Source organism: Gallinula chloropus (genome assembly GCF_964237585.1).
Source record: "Gallinula chloropus genome assembly, chromosome: 2".
In the NCBI taxonomy this organism is placed as follows: Eukaryota; Metazoa; Chordata; class Aves; order Gruiformes; family Rallidae; genus Gallinula; species Gallinula chloropus.
In genome coordinates, this window is record NC_140086.1 from 55,455,859 (window position 1) to 55,472,877 (window position 17,019).

General features: G+C 38.9%; 1 protein-coding gene across 1 annotated transcript in view; it reads left to right on the forward strand.

Moving 5' to 3' along the window:
* ANKRD12 (ankyrin repeat domain 12) overlaps nucleotides 1–17,019 on the forward strand; it is a 66,389-nt gene that overhangs the window by 17,808 nt on the left and 31,562 nt on the right. Inside the window, exons 2-3 of the mRNA XM_084280368.1 lie at nucleotides 4,989–5,126; nucleotides 13,102–13,249. Coding sequence (XP_084136494.1) covers nucleotides 5,040–5,126; nucleotides 13,102–13,249 — 235 coding nt within the window. The 5' untranslated portion in view covers nucleotides 4,989–5,039. The remainder of the gene's footprint in view (nucleotides 1–4,988; nucleotides 5,127–13,101; nucleotides 13,250–17,019) is intronic.

The window sequence follows — 17,019 nt, forward strand, 5'->3', positions numbered from 1 at the left end:
TGTTTTCCTTTGCTTATATTTGTGTATCATTTGTGTTTATGGTATTATTTTAAAATACCTTTACATTTATTTTGAAAATGTTTTCATCATTCTTTAGCCCCTCCACAATACCTGCGGCTTCACTATTTTAAAAAATAAACTATTTCTCTTCAGCAAGGCTTGAAAGAAGCATGCAGGGAGTCTAGGCCTTTTCTGAAGGAGAAATTCTTGTTCTGTTCACATGCTTAGTCCCTATGGGGAAGGCAAATAAGAGAAAAGTAGCCAAGCCAAAGCTAATAAATTATACTAAGATTATTAAATTGGGCTCCTTACTGTCAGTATCAGACAGGTAAAGGGAATGGCATACTGAACTAGGAAAGGAAGAGAAGCAAAGCAAGAAAGGGGACAGTTTGAAGGAATTAAGTAGTGTGTGTGTGATGGAGGGTGAGGGGAGAGAGGGAAAGAAAACAGCATATGCAGTGATAAATATTTTTATTAAGATTGTGAAGATAACTTCCACATGTTGATCTGTTTTAATGTAGTTGTAATCACAATGATAGATACAAGGGAATTGTAGCAGATGAAACTTAGAAGAAAGGCTGAGCAAAAGCAGATTTATGGCTTGTTTTCTTTTTAAGCCGGAGATGTGCTGCTATGGTAATACTCTATGTATAGTCTAATCAGCACAGTAGTTGTCTGAAGATACTAAGTCACTGTTTCTTTTAGGATTAAGAAATGTTTTTCTGAATTGCAGGAAACTCATTCTAGAATACTCTCCATTGCACCAATAACCTTTTTCTTCCTGCAGTTGTTAAGAAAAACAAATAAATGTGTGCTTTGGTGCTCATTAAAAGTTAACAGTCTCCGTATCAGTAAGGCTCCATAAATCCTATTGGCACTGCATAAATGAAGGGAATACACCAAAGGTCTTTTGTCTTGAGTAAGAGTAGAACAGTAGGAATATTACAATATTGTATGTTTTATCTTAGTGGAGACAAGATTCAGGTGATTATATGTGAGGGTTTTTAAGCACTTCCTTGTGGTTAATTAAGGACAACAAAAGAAGTTTCTATAAGTACATTCATAATAAAGAAGACTAAGGACATCTGATGTACCCTAGTAGACAGGACCAGTAACATAGCGACAAAGGATGAGGAAAAGGCTGAGGTGCTGAATGCTGCATTTCATAGAATCATAGAATTGTAGGGGTTGGAAGGGACCTCAAGAGATCATCGGGTCCAACCCCCCTGCCAAAGCAGCTCCCTAGGACATATCACTCAGATAGGTGTCCAGACGGGTCTTGAATATCTCCAGAGATGGAGACTCCACCACCTCCCTGGGCAGCCTGTCCCAGGGCTCTGTCACCCGCACTGTGAAAAAGTTCTTCCGCATGTTGGTGCGGAACTTCTTGTGCTCCAACTTGCAGCCATTGCCCCTTGTCCTGTCTCCACAGACCACTGAAAAGGGGCTGGTTGATTCCCCCTGCATCCCCTGCTTCAGATAATTATAAACTTTAATTAGGTCCCCCCCTTAGTCTTCTCTTCTCAAGGCTGAAGAGTCCCAGCTTACTCAGCCTATCCTTATAGGGGAGATGTTCCAGGCCCCTAATCATCTTCGTGGCCCTTCTTTGGACTCTCTCCAGGAGATCCCTGTCCTTTTTAAACCAAGGAGCCCAGAACTGGACACAATACTCCAGGTGGGGCCTGACCAGGGCAGAGTAGAGGGGGAGGATCACCTCCTTTGACCTGCTGGCTACACTCCTCCGGATGCACCCCAGGATCCCATTGGCTCTCTTAGCCACCAGGGCACACTGCTGGCTCAGTCTTTAACAGCAAGTCCAGTTGTTCCAGTCTTCTGCCCCGCAGAGTCAGAAGACAGGGATGGGGTGCATAACTCAGCCCCTGTAATCCAAGGGGAAATGGGGAGGGATCTGCTTCAGCATCTAGATACATGCAAGTCTGTGAGGCCAGATGAGATCCACCTGAAGGTACTGAGTGATGGTGCTCACCAGGCCAGTTTCCATCATCTGAGCAGTCTTGACTGACTGGGGAGGTCCCAGTTGACTGGGGACTAGTGAATGTGAGGCCTATCCACAAGAATGGTGGAAGGAACTATAGGCCTGTCAGTCTGACCTTGGTGCCTGAGAAGATTATGGAGCAAATAATCCTCAGTGTCATTACGAGGCACGTGCAGGAAAAATACGTGATTGGGCCCAGTCAGCACAGGTTCATGAAAGGCAGGTCCTGCTTGACCGACTTGATCTCCTATGATAAGATGACCTGCTTAGTGGATGACAATAAAGCTGTGGATGTTGTCTTTCTGGATTTCAGCAAAGCTTTTGAGACTGTTTCCCAGAGCGTTCTTCTAGAGAAACAGGCTGCTCTTGGCATGGACGAGTGTATTCTTTGCTGGGTAAAAAAACTGACCAGGCCCAGAGAGGGGTGGTGAATGGAGTTATATCCAGTGGGCAGCCGGTGACCAGTGGTGTTCCTCAGGGCTCTGTGCTGGGCCCAGTCCTCTTTAATGTCTTTATTAATGACATGGAGGAGGGGATTGAGTACACCTCAGTAGGTTCACAGATGACCCTAGGCTACCCTCTGCTTGAGGGTAGGAAGGCCCTACAGAGGGATCTGGACAGGCTGGGTCAATGGGCCAACGCCAGTGGTGTGAGGTTCAATAAAGCAGGGTGCTGGGTTTTGCATTTGGGTCATCATAACCCCATGCAGCACTACAGGCTTGGGGAAGAGTGGCTGGAAAGCTGCCTGGCAGAGAAGGACCTGGGAGTGTTGAATAACAGCCGCCTGAATGTGAACTAGCAGCGAGCCCAGGTGCCCAAGAAGGCCAACATGATCCTGGCCTGTATTAATAGCAGTGTGGTGAGTAGGACTAGGGAAGTAATTGTCCCCCTGTACTCAGTGCTGGTGAGGCCCCACCTTGAAGTACTGTGTTCAGTTTTGGGCCACTTCCTGCAGCAAAGACATTGAGGTGCTGGAGTGTGTCCAGAGAAGGGCAACGAGGCTGGTGAGGGGACTGGAGAATAAATGCTGTGAGAAGCAGCTGAGGGAACTGAGATTCTTTAGTCTGGAGAAGAGGAGGCTGAGGGGGGAGACATTATCTTTCTCTACAACTACCTGAAAGGAGGTTATAGAGAGGTGGTAACAGACCTTTTCTCCCTAGTGACAAGTGATAGGACAAGAGGAAATGACATCAAGTTACACCAGGGAACGGTTAGATTGAGTGTTAGGAAAAACTGCTTCCCAGAGAGGGTTGTTAGGTATTGGAATGGGCTGCCCAGGGAAATGGTGGAGTCTCCATCCCTGGAAGTATTTAAAATATGGTTAGAAGTGGTGCTGAGGGACATTGGCAGGTTAGTGATGGTTGGACTTGATCTAAAGGGTCCCTTCCAACCAAGACAATTCTATGGTTCTATAATGCTAGAAAATAAAATAATCAGGTGTGGGGGAAAGGAAGAGCAGCAGCCTTTAGTGCAGTATTTCTTAATTTTCTGACTTTAGGATTGAACTTTCCTTCCTCTCATGTTCTTCTCCTTATGTTCTGGAATAATAAGAAATTCAGGTTGTTTTCTACAGTGGCATTAATCTTAGCCAAGCATTCTGTAAGGGAGTTTCCCATAGTTTAGGTCTTGTGGGAGCTGGTGGTATGTAGAAATTAGTTTGAATATGAAAGTTTTGTGTGTTGGGTCTGGTATGCAAGCAGCTTTCTCAGTCATCTGCTAAAACAAAAATACTGGTCCCTGTTGTTAGTTACCCGTGTTAAACCAAAATAGTTGTCCTGATCACATAACAGCAACAAATTCTCTATGTGATGATCTTAACTGTAAAGCAACAATCAATGGCATCTAGCTGACACATAAAATTACTACAAGAATTACTAAGACTGTGATTGCATCAGTTCAGAAAGACCCTAAAACGTCACCAGCTTTGAAGTGATGTCAAATGCAGTTTTACTTTTCATGGGACCTCTCATCTCAGGCACTCTTCCAAAAGTGGCTCTTTGTTCTGTGAAAGAGGCAAGTCAGGCAAACAAGTGAGTTCAGTGAATGACTTTGTTGGGATTTTTGGTTGTGGCACTGTTGCTGCTCTAAGCCATGTTTCTGTTAGACTCTTTTTGGTTTTCACCCTCTGCTGGAACTGGCTTCTGAGTCTTGGCTAAGCCACAAATTTCTTAATGTATTTTATGAGGATTTATGAGGAGTAAGTGAATTTAGGAACAAAAGACAGCAAACTATCAGTTCTGAATAGCAGGGAACAGAGAACTAAGGCTTCTCACTGTATTCTATGCTTCAGGCAACTGCCAAGCCAGGAGCTAAAATGAGATGGGAATCAGCAGGACAAACTTGGCTCTCTACAGTGTATAATGAAAAGACTATAGAAGATAATTTCTTTAAGGTAGCTTTCTAATATTTGTACCGAGAGCTCTAATTTGACTTGGAAAAGCTTGTGAGCCCACATCACCAAAGGTGCACTGGAGATTCTCATTCACTCTGTTGGGCATTTTAACAGACAAATGTCTCTTGTTCTAACAAATAGGCTAGCTCATCACCAAGATTTACCTTCTCTATGTAATATTTGGGGTAGACAATATTTCAGTTTCCCAGGTTAGAAAGTTTAATTTCTCTTCACACTGTTGCTAGGAATGATCCTTTGTTCATTCTACTGGTCTTACTACCTATAAAATGAAGTAAGATATTGAACCAATAAGCCATCAAATACCCAGAAGTGTTAAGTCTGCCAAAGAGTTAAGTTAGAGGGATGAGGCAGGTCAGCAGCTGAGTGGTTTTCTGATGACACGCCCCCAGTAGTAGCTGTGTAAGACCTTTCAGGTTTTCAATCCAAGGTTTGAGTTGCAGATGAGTGGTATGCTTGAAGTCAGGTGTCATTGTTAGCTGTCTTTTTTGGGGTACTATGCAGCTCTGCTACCATCTGCAGTAACAACAATTATCCTGAAATGACACTGTGTTTATATAATGTCGGTTGGTTGTTTTTCAGGCACATGATGAACCCACTGATACAAGATACAGCTAGCTAAACAGCTATAAAATGCCCAAATTTGGGTCTACAAAAACAGTTCAAGTGGAAAATTCTGACAGTGATAGCACCATGGTCGAAAAAACAACTTCAAAAAAGGTAACAAAATTATATTCATGTCCATTTAATTTCAGTAAAATAAAGAGCATGTGTTCTGTCATGGTTCTTGTTATAGATTCAGATTTATGTCTTCCCATTGGAGTATTCTGGTATCTCAAATGTGTAAGTTTTTATAGGGCTCTAACTGTAAATTACACCAAGGTCAGAATTTATGCCTTTTATTGTAACCTGCAACTTAATTCAAAAGGGAGCTGGAGGCATTGGGTTTATTTGATGTTAGTGCATAGTTTCCATATCTTACATGATAGGAAGCCTTTAAACACTCAAGAACAATGATTCATATTTTATTTAATTTTACAATACCTTACTGTCTGCAACAAACATGTGAAGCATTTCAGAAGGCCTGTGACAGAGCACAGATGAACATGAATGAACATGTTTCTTACATTTCTTTGTAACGTGGGGACTTTCTCCCTCTTTTAGGACTTGAAAGCTAAATGCTGCAGAGGGGTTAAGAGTAACTCCTGTATACAAGGGAGTCCACTGTAAAAGCTGTACAGTCCGTTTTGTTGGAGAATGGAGTATGCAAGCTCTAGTAATACTGCAGGGTGGCTGGTTGTTTATAAATGTGAAGTATCCTGTAATTTTCAAACTTCTGGAGCCAAGTTGCAAATAACCTAGTTCTGTTTTGTCTGCTGAGTGCACTTGTACAACGGAGGTGTTTATCTGTGGTACTAATGAGTAACAAAAGATAGGATACTATTCTGTACTGTGAATGATGAGTTGTATATTGCCCTAAGGAGAGAAAATAAATCTCTCTCTCATCATACTTATTATTTTGCTGGTCTGTATTCTCTGTAAGTCCACTTAATGAATGGATACAAGGCAAGGAGAGATGAAAAAAATGGGGAAAAGATGAGAAGAGCCAGCAGCTGCTTCAAACTTTACTGAAAACTCTCATAGAAAACAGCAGTTTTAGTCTCTTCCTAGTTTGTTTTCTTGGTCCCTGTACAGTGAAGGAAAGGTAGTTGTTTCTGCTGGTCACGTTGAACTACTTGAATAAGGGGCGGAAGAGAACAGACTACGATGGGGAAAAGAAATTACTTGTTAGTAAAGGGATGAAAAAACGCTGGGATTTTTTGTTGTTGTGTTGTTTTGGCCCTTGTTTGGGATATGGTCAAGTTAATTGAAGTGTCCTTCAGCACTGGAAATATGGGAAGAAACTCTGAGGCCTGAAACAGCAAGAATAGGATGGCTATTGCAATGAAATGCAATGACACTTGTAAATAAGGCATATTTTACAAAGGTTTTAGGGTATTGACTACAATATTTCCTGGCTTTCTAAATTCTTGTTATCTTGACACTTCAGTATTTCTGAAAGGAGCTTTTGACACAGGAGGAAAGCCTTGAAGACATAATCAGCATCTGCTCATGCTTGAAAAACTGACATGTCTTTTTTTTCCCCAAGCTTTATTTGTGTGTTAAATTTTTAAAAAACCCTGTAACACAGAGATTAAAAATGAATTTTCACCTTTTGTTCCCTTTCATCAAAGCAAAAATAGTGGTTTTGCTGCAATGTGTCAGTGTTGAAGTTTTCCTTTTCTGTTTCCATGCTAAAGGTATGGCTTGAAATGCTTGGAGTACATGCCTAGGTTTGAATGTATAGAAATAGATTATCGTATTTTTATAGTGCAGATTACTTTCTTCCGTTTGAATTTTACAAACAAATTGTTCTGCAGTCTGAGTTTAATAAAAAATAAAATCAAAAGAGTTTACTTCTGAGGCCCTTCTTCCTCCTCCACTCTCCAGCTCTGACTCCGCCTCTCCGCCCCTCCCCGCTGCTTGCTGCAGTAGCAGAAAAACGCTGCTGGTTTCCAGAGCGCTGTTGAATCTGCAGCCACTGCCAAAAGAGCTGCTGTAGCACTCAGTGAGTGATCCTTGTGCCCATTTCAGTATTAGCTGCTTGTCCTGACGTCTTCCTCTCCAGTAATCCCTTGCCTCTGATCTGCTAGTAACAGTAGCCCTTATGTCTGCTCAGTCATTTAGCCCCCAGACCCTGCAATCTCTGCAAAGTTAGGTGATCTTGTGGAACACGTATGTGTAGCTCTTTCACCGGAGAAAGGTATGAATCCATATCAAATATGAATAACTTTTTCCAGGGAACAGAACATTGAACATGCTGTCATTTAGTTAACTGCCAGAAAATGCAGCAAATTTACTCCTTTATAAATGAAATCAAAATTAGCATTCTGTTTTTAATAGTTACATAAACCCCTTGCATTGTCATATTGGTTTGGGTGAAAATTTGTCCTTACCTGGCTACTCTAACAAGGAAACGCTTCTTACTGACACTGGTCACCAGTATAGGAATCAAAATATGTGCATATGCATTACTCAGATCCTACCTTGCCTGGCATTTGAGATTAAGTTGCCAGTAAAGGCAGGATTACTTAGAGAATTAAAGTCCAGGTGGAAGTTTGATCTAGGACATACTTACAGAAACAAAATGGTGGAGGACTTCTATTGAGACCAAACAGTAAACTGATAAAATGCTTGCATTGTTATGTTCAGTCTTGCTTGTTGTCTGCCTTGGCACAATATATTATTTGAAGTTAAAGTAATGTAGGATTTGATTTGGGGACTGTGTTGTATAAACTGATAGATGTAATACTGAAAATATCAGATCCTAAATAAAACAACAGAATTATTTAAATGTCACGGTTGAATATTCCTGTATTCAGGTTTCTAGCATAGTAAATACAGCTTGGTTGCTTTTGTCATAATTTGAAAAAACTGTTTACCTAGTTAAGTTCCTAAGCTTTAACAGTCAACTAAGCTCTTCTGGAATACCCAGCCAAGTAACTGTCAGCGGTGTTTAGCTGGCCCTTGAGCAATCTGCATTTTTCTCCTATGCATTAGAATAAATAGCCAAAATATTGCCGAAATATAATCATTTTAACTCAGCCTAGAAAATTATTTACATGTCAGCAGACAGTATGGTAAGAGTAAAATTTTAGTCTGAGTAGCAAAATGACGAAAGCAAATCTCTGTTATAAACATAAAACTCTGAAGATTGACCAAACCAAATCAACAGTAATTATTTTAAACAAAGTGTCTTCAGGAAACAGTGGAAATTTCTGTAAAGCAAATATTTATCTCAATATCTAAATATTTGCAATCATGGATTTAAAAACAATAGTCTTTGATGCATATGGATTCATTAACCTGATGTTGTTGATGGGAGGAAGTACTGAATGATGCTGCAGGTGAAAGGCTGTTGAAGTAAGATTCTTGCTTTAGTGGCATTTTGATGTGGAAGTGCCTTGATTAATCTGGAAAATACGTCTTGTCCACACACTTTTCTCAGTGTTGTGTGACCAGTGAGTGAGCATTCACTGTGCCATTATAGATGCACGTGTCTTTTAGTAGCATGAAAAGACCCTGAGGTTGTCAATGCTGAGATAATTGGAGAAGCCCTTGGTTAAAGCAAACAAAAATAAAAGCCTTCTACTTGTGTTTTTCATGTAGCTTTGGCTTTTTATTTTATCTCTAGATTAATAGAGTCAAGACACTTCTGCTCTTTCTTACTTCTGTGTCCACTTTGTTGTCGAAGCAGAAGTGTTTTTGAACTACTTGTGGACCTTAATCTCTATGACTGTAAATGAACAGAAGATAGGTAATTTAATCATTGGTGTTCCCATACATGCTTGTTCATAGATGCATCATAGGCAGAGGAGGCCTAATGTGAAATAGCATTCACATTAAACTGGGCATTTACAGATTAACAGCAACGTTAACACCACTCTCTAAAAGTTTCTTCATTCTTCTCCTCAAAATAAAAACTGTAATGGCCTAAACAGATAACATAAGATTATTCCAATATGATAGGGAAAAACACTTGCAGGATTTATTTTTCCCAGTTGATGCAATGTTCAGGTTTTAATGGTTGTGCGCCCTCAGCTGTTGAATGACGAATGTAGTAAAGTTACTGTTGTTATGACACTTAATCTTTCATATTTGTCCAGTGGAAGTTAATGCTTATTATGCTGTTCTAGCAACCAGTAAATAGCTATGTGATTGGGCTGTGTGTTCAGGTCTTCTGAGAGCTTAACAAAAGATCATTAAGAATAACGTTCCTGTTAATAAGCTGAGTTTATGTCATACATGCTTTAGGGTATGTGTAGTTTTATTTCGTTTGCTCATCTTGGGAGCATAAAATAAATTAAAAAAAGTAAGAGTGTGTACAGCAGACAGACCATTTAGTGTTTGCATGAAATGATAAGAACATAATGACATTTTAATTTGTCTGAATTTATAGTTTAGAGCATACGTGGCTAAAATTTAGGGAGTAAATGATAGATATATGATCCAAAGGAGGAACAGATTTGGGGTTTGTAAGGAGCAACTCTCCTCTTCAGAAGAGTCCAAAATAGTGCCCAAAGTCATTTTAATACCATGCAGAACACGCTTCAGTATGTAATTATCTTTGATAGGCAGAAAAAGAATGCTTATTCTCCCAGGGCTTAGTACATCTGCTAGATTATATGGCACTCTGTTGTCTCCTTTTGTGTCTTGTCATTGATTGTAGCAGCACCAGACAATAGAGCTGGAATGGGACATCAAGAGATTGTCCAGACTGCAGTTTGTTAGTCTTCTGAGACAGTTTCTGTTGAACACATTTTTAATGTGTTCCTCATCATAGCACACTGGTATTGTTTTGTTGACAGAGAGAATTCTTCCCTGTTACTACATCCTCCAGTGTGGCATGCATTAAATATTGAGACGCACAGATCTAGTTCATGTATTTGCCCCAGAGTAGAATATGCTTGACTGTTCTTGACAGATGTTTGCCAGACCTCTTCTTTGAAGCCTCGACTGATGGAAATTCCAATCTCCTTGGGCAGTTTATTCTGATACTTAATTAGGCTGACTGGCATAGTTAGATACTTAGTAGAAGGATAAATAACTTTTGCTTGACTTCTATTGCAGTCTTGAGCCATTAAATGTTCTGTAACTGTAGTGGACATGGAGAGCATGTAATGCCTTTCTCCTTGCAGCAATAGTTTATGTATCTGAACATTATCGTGTCCTCTGTGTTTTATTTGATTAGCAATTGTCACTTTAGATAATGACCCTCTTTAGAAAGCACACAGATATTCTAACACAGGTTACTTTATGAAAGATGTTGACTTTGTTTTGGGTTACTTCCATGAATCACATAAAACGAATACGTGTGCCTATTCGTGCTGAATTTTGAACCTTGCTTTGGAGCCTGAAACATCCCCATGCTGTTGCAGTGACCAGTAGTATTTGGAACAGTGAATGCTCTTCTTTAAATTGAAATGCCTGTTCTAACCTGCAGGGCTTGCTACCTCCTCTTGCCTTGCTTTACTTGAAGCTGAATTGAGGAGACTTAAGAGTTCTGTGGCTTTTAATGCAGTGTCTTGTGATTGTACAGTTAATTATTTTTATCAATTCATAGAACCTTGGCTTTATCCTGGCTTTTCTTGTTCTGTTTTGTATTTAGGAAGCCTTTCAAATTTGCTAGTCGTTTTATTTTCACTGCGCCAGTGATCTTTCCTTCTCCCTCTCTGCTGGTTGTGATGGTGCCTGCATGTCTAATGGCATCTCTATTTCATCACTGTCACTGGAAAGATTAACTAGCATTGACTTCGTACAGAATTCTAAACCACCCTGTTCATTGCATCTTTTGGTTTAAAAAGTCCACCACTGGTTGGGGCTAAAAGTTTATTTCCCTAGTAGCTAAGCAACAAAATAATCTCATTTTTTTATTTTTATATGTTCGGCATATACCCTCTTCTTTCATTTTTAGTGTATCTTTTCTTTATATAAAAGTGTGTGATTTGAACTGTCACTCCTCCTAACTAGATCATCAGAAAATCGATATTCAGTGATTATCATAAAAGTTGTGTGTTGGTCATAATATTTAACATAATGCATATATACGTTTTAAGAATAAGCATAAGCATAAAGCTATGAATTTATTTAAGCAGCTTCTGTCTCCTTGTGAGCACCTACCTATGTATTTTACTGATTAATACCCAAAAAAGGGATTCTTTTTAAGGGTTACCAACTGCAAAAACTTTGTCTTCAACAGAACAAGTTGAAAACACTATTTTCTGCTTACAAATTTTAAATGATTTTTAATTGATCCTTTCTATTGCATATGGTAATATTCTAGAGAAAAAAATTACAATTTTAATACCATTTTATTCTATTGTGGGGAAATATACATATATACATATGAATAATAATTGGAATTTTTGGAACAAAGGAAGAGAGAGCTCTTGGTGAGATTGGGCTGAATTGGGAAACTCGCACGTGCAGTGGAAGAGATTGCTGTGGGATTTATGGAGTTTGCAACTGCTCTTACTAACTTGTAGGTGCATTTGCAGATGATAATTGTGTTTGATAACAGTAACAGCAGAGACACTTTATCTGTCAAGAGCTATGAGGAGTTTTAAGGGGGGGCGGTTTTTTAGATTTTCTTGTTCTGACATATAAGTAAAAGGCTGGGGGGATGTTTCTTCTGAGGCTTTGGAGGAGAGCTGGTTTTTATTAATTTTGTTGTGTGTTTGGAGTTTGTTTCTTATTTTTTGGTTTTGAGTTGGTTGGGGTTTTTTTCAGGTTTCCAAACTTAGAGTGAAGGTAGGTTTTCTCTGGGGACATGAACCTTTTGCTTCAGGAATTATCCTGCACAGACTGATCCCGTCTTTGTGATTTCCCTAGTATAGGCATTTGTTGTTTGAGAATTGTAGAGTTTCCAGGTTCTTTTTGTAGTCATTTCTGTCTACCCCTTTGGCAACAGTTTAAACCCAGAGTGTCAACTGATACAATCAAACTGTTCTTCTTACCTGTTATGTTTTTAAATAAAGGTGCTCTTGAGAGTAATACCTTTACTTGGAGTTATTTTCTAGTTTTCATCCAATAATAATAATAAATATTTTAACTTCTTGCTTCAGAAGTACCAAGGAACAGCCTTTTGTTTTTCTGATTGGCAAAGTAACTGTATGTACGCCTCTTCTGCCTTTAGAAAATGAATGTTAGAGGTTTCATCCAGTCATCTTTTAAGAATGATACAAAACTGTGGAGTTGTAATAGCTGATAACTGGGTAATTTGTTTTTTGCAACACGTAATGAACAGAAGATGTTAGTTATGTCTCTGTATTGCATCTTGATTGGTGTGCCAAAATGTTGGGCTTTGCAGAGGGTTCTGTCAGGAAGTCTTCTCAGTAACCTACTATCTTTTACCTCCTACATTATCAAAAGTAATAAAGGATGAGTTGATACTGTGCCCATCTGGGTTTTTCTCTGTTTATCTTGAAATACATTTCATAAGCCCAAAATCCCAGATTTATGCAACTAAAAATTCCAAAGAGCTTGTACCTATTTTTTCTAAATTTGATACCAGTTTAAAAAGTTTCTTGATTTTTTTTCCTATGTTTTTAGTAAATTCTGCTTTAGAAAATGAATCTCTACACTATTATTCTTGTTGAAATAGAAGTTTTGTATGAATGAATTACAAGGTGAGGGTGGAGGCAGGGGATGGTTGTTAAAGAGTTTTTTTTGTTGTTATTATGTTAGTATTTACAGTCTGGATTGCAGTGTGGGCTTTTAATGTGCTTGTAATGTGATTATTATGTTACGGTCAGGAAAGGAAATTGGGATGGTCATTAAGATGTAGCATACTATTGTCCAGCTCATGTTGTTTCTATTCTTGTTATTAATCAAGGCTCTAGTATTGAACAGCAGTTCTACAGGGATGTATCTGGAAGTAGAAACAACACAGAAGATGCTATTTTTTTTTTTAAAAAAGAAATGCTATTTATTATTTTTAGTAAGATTATGTTAAAAGTTCTTTTAATAAACTGTAATACACACATACACGTATGCACATACATTCTCGCATAGCAGCCGTTTCAGTCTGTGTACGTTATAAGACTATTCTGCTTTATGCAAAAATTACTTAGTATACTTTTTATATTTATATTAGAGCAAGGACAAGATTGCATCCTACAACAAAACTCCAAAAGTGGATAGGAGTGATGTGGGGAAGGAGATGAAAGAAAAGTCTTCTATGAAACGTAAACTTCCTTTTACTATTAGTCCATCCAGAAATGAAGATCGCAATTCAGACACAGGTAGAACCTTTTTATTTACTTAACTAATTATTTGTTGGTAAAATATGTCCTAATTTAATTAATTGTATGTTATGTTTTTATACTGACTTTTTTCCCCCTATAAAAAAAGAATACTAAGTATAAAAGTGCTTGCTTGCTTCTGATTGTTGCAGCTCAGTCTGATAGGTTTCCATCCTGTCATTAGCATGAGCTGGCATGCCAGCATAGTTTATCTGCATTTTCCAGCTGTTTCCTATCCTCATTCATTTGCTTATATTTTAGTAATAAACCTATCTTTTCATTTTCATCTCTAGAGGTCCATTTGCTTAAACAAGTAAACTGGTGAAAAGACATTTAAGTGCCTTGATTTGAGAGACAGCTGTCATCACTTCATAGCTTCTTTTGGGGAGAGAGAGTGGGAAAGATCGGTAGATGTACTGACCTCCCTATAAGAGAACGGGTTGCTAAGGGTGTGGAACTAACTAGCCATGGAGAACAAACTCGTTACTTTTCTTGTAGTCTGAGCTTCTGTGATCAGTTCAGGATACCTTCTCTGCACAGGCTGGTAGTTCTTCCTAAATTAAGCATATTCTGATAGAACTGATTTCAAGACTTCAATATACCATTCTTAATGTGGCTCTTTTCAAATCAAGATGGAGGGGTCTGGATGTATTCCAAGAGTACAGTTATGTGAAGTTACCTGTGTCAGTAGTTCAGTAATAGTTCTGTTGGTAGCAAGACAGTATCTGTGACCTCTGGAAGGCCACCAGGAAGCATGTTCCCCAAATTTGTCAGATTTGTCAGAGGCTTAGTACTGCAGTTTCTCACACAGCACTCATTGTGCACACTAATTTTTTTCATGAACAGGTAATTCCCTTAATATGCTTAGGTTGAAATGTAAGATGAAAGTATGTACCTCAGCACGTATTTAATTTTTGTCTGGGGTTGATATAATGCAGAAGATTTGGCTCCTGGTCATTACATACATACTTTTAGTACTATAAAGAGAATACGGTAAGAAATCCAAATTTGAAGTAGTTTTACTGCAGAACAGTACTCTTGGCTTTAGATCTCTGTTTTCAGTGGGTTTACTTCTAGAGTTTTACACTATTCATGATACCACTTGATTCTGAAAAGACCGTGTAGAAATTAGAAGTAACCTGCCAGCATCTGCTTTATTAAAGTTATTGCTTGGGTTTAGACCATGACTGTTTTTCATAATGGAAATAAAGATATTTAGAATTATATATCTAGCACTTAACTACTGTTTTCTGTGTTGGAAATCTTTTGTTGTCTTTTCACAGCTCCATCAACTTTGAATGATTCATTGTCACAGCATTTTGTAACGTAATTTTTTGTGTTTCTCTTGCTATAGCATCTGTTGTCACAGTTGCCACAAACAAGATGGATTACTCTAGGCACCTATAAAACGTGCACAAAAAGGCAATGTGCAGACTGCAAAATCTTTTTTGTTATGAGTTGCAGCAGGGAGATGAAATAAACAATTGAAGCAGGGGTGAGAAAGCCTTAATAGACAATAGCTTTTCACTGCTGTGTAGTAAACATCATAGCTGCTTGTCCATTTCATTACTGCTGAGGTAAGTAGGTTAAGAGCAGCTACCCCCAGTTACACAGATGAGGAACTTGGGACATAAGCTTTCCAGAAACTTTAGAGGCAGGATGAAAAAACAGTTCTGATCACGTTGATTCTGTACCTAACCACTTAGATTAGACCAGTGGGAATTAACCACTTACATCGGTGCCAAGTTTGGACTGACATGGATTAGGACAGACATCAGTGATCATGAAATGCAGTGTTGCTTCTGACACAAGCTTGGCATTAGGCATTGGAAAAGTTTGCCATCACTGGACTCAACTGTTAGGTCTGACAGAAGTGTCACCCTCCTAACTATGTATAGAGAATGGCAAATGTTATTTGAGAAGGAAGACAGTACGTTTTTGGAGATGAGTGGAACTGGAGACAGAGGGAAGAGGTGAGGTGATAAAAGGCTTCTTATCAGCTAGTAGTGCTAGCCTTTAAAATGATTTTTAAAAGCATCCCAGTTTTCTTCTGATACTTGGTGAAAATCTGTGGTGGTATTCTAGGGAAATGGTCAAAGGTTGTGTACACAACTGCTAATTGGAAAGATGCTGAAAAAATGTGTGGTACGTTCTTCTCACTATCCATTACAGTTCCAGGATGTATTTTAGTCTCTCCCTGTAGTTTTATTATTAACAGTCTTCCGACATGTTGTTTGTTGGTGTTGTGGGTTTGGGTTTTCCCAGAGTTCAGAATAGCAAAAATGTTCTTAGTGCTTTGCTAAATAACTTCTCTGTAATAGATAAAACCATTGACTTTGATTTTCAAATGCTTTTAAAGATTTATGGTCTCCTAAAAATGTGTCTGGGTGAACTGAAATCAAGGATTATAAAACAAGGTTGAATTAAATTAATGGTTTATCTCCAAGATAGAGATAGCTAGAAACCTCATGGTAATTGAGTCTCACCCTGTTTAGGCAGCCAAAGAATGGGAAGGCATGTTAAAGCTTTACATCATTAGAGTGGTTTCAATTATATCTACAAAGTATTCATTCATGAATTAAGATTCTTTTTTGTTTGTTTGGGGGTTTTTTTTGTTTGTTTTTGAAAGTGCCCCCTGCAATTCTTCCACTTGCACCTTCTTGTGGTGGTTTTGTTTGTTGGTCGTTTGGGGTTTTTTTAATTCATTAATTGTCTAGAAACTGATAATGAGCATGGGCAGCCAAGCTGAATGTTAACTTAATTTGAAAATAATTTTAAAATTTTGATTTCTACACAACTATGCATAAAGTAAATTTTACACCTCGTCACTTTTGGCAAGGCTGGAATCAAACTGCATTTGTAGTGTCCTGTAAGAGTCTAGAATAATTCTAGTCCCCCTGTTATATAAATATAGGTTTAAATCAGTGTTTTTGCCTAAGAAACTGCTGCAATAAATTAGAATAGAAATAATTTAGGTTGGAAGAGACGCTTAAGATCATTGAGTCCAACTGTAAGCCTAACATTGCCAAGTCTGCCTCTAAACCATGTCCCTTAGTGCCATATCTGCATTTGTTTTAGATACCTCCAGGGAGGGTGACTCAACCACTTCCCTGGGCAGCCTGTTCCAGTGCTTGATAACCCAGCTATTTAATTAGTATTAGATATTTTCAGATTTAGCCTGTAGGTTGCTTTCTTAATAATTTCATACTGGTTAGGACTGAGTTCAGTTGCCTAAATATAGTCATGCAGTGCTACTTGAGATGCTCTAAGTAGCTGAGAAATCTGCACAGGGTTGAAAGATAAGGTGAGTCACAAGAGACCTGTGGCCTTCTGAAGACACCAGTGAGACAAAGACAGCACCTAAAATCTCACTATGTACCTGTCTTTAAGCAACAGCATCCTATTCTCAGTTTCTTTTACTGTGCAGAGGTGTGCCTGTTAAACTGTCCTGGTTTGGACAGTCCTCCAACAGAGGGCTGTCATCACATCTGCACTTTTCATCAGAGCAACAGCAAAAATCTATTTAGTATATTTGTAGGTGACATGGACAGGGGGATCAAGTGCACCCTCAGCAAGCTTTCTGGTGAGACCAAGTTTTGTGGTGCGTTTGATGTGCTGGAGGGAAGGGATGTCATACCGAGGCACCTTGAGAGGTGGGCCTGTGTGAACATCAGCAAGTTCAGCAAAGCCAAGCGCAAGGTTCTGCACATGGTTCAGGGCAATCCCAAGCACAGCTACAGGCTGGGGGGAGAATGGATTGAGAGCAGCCC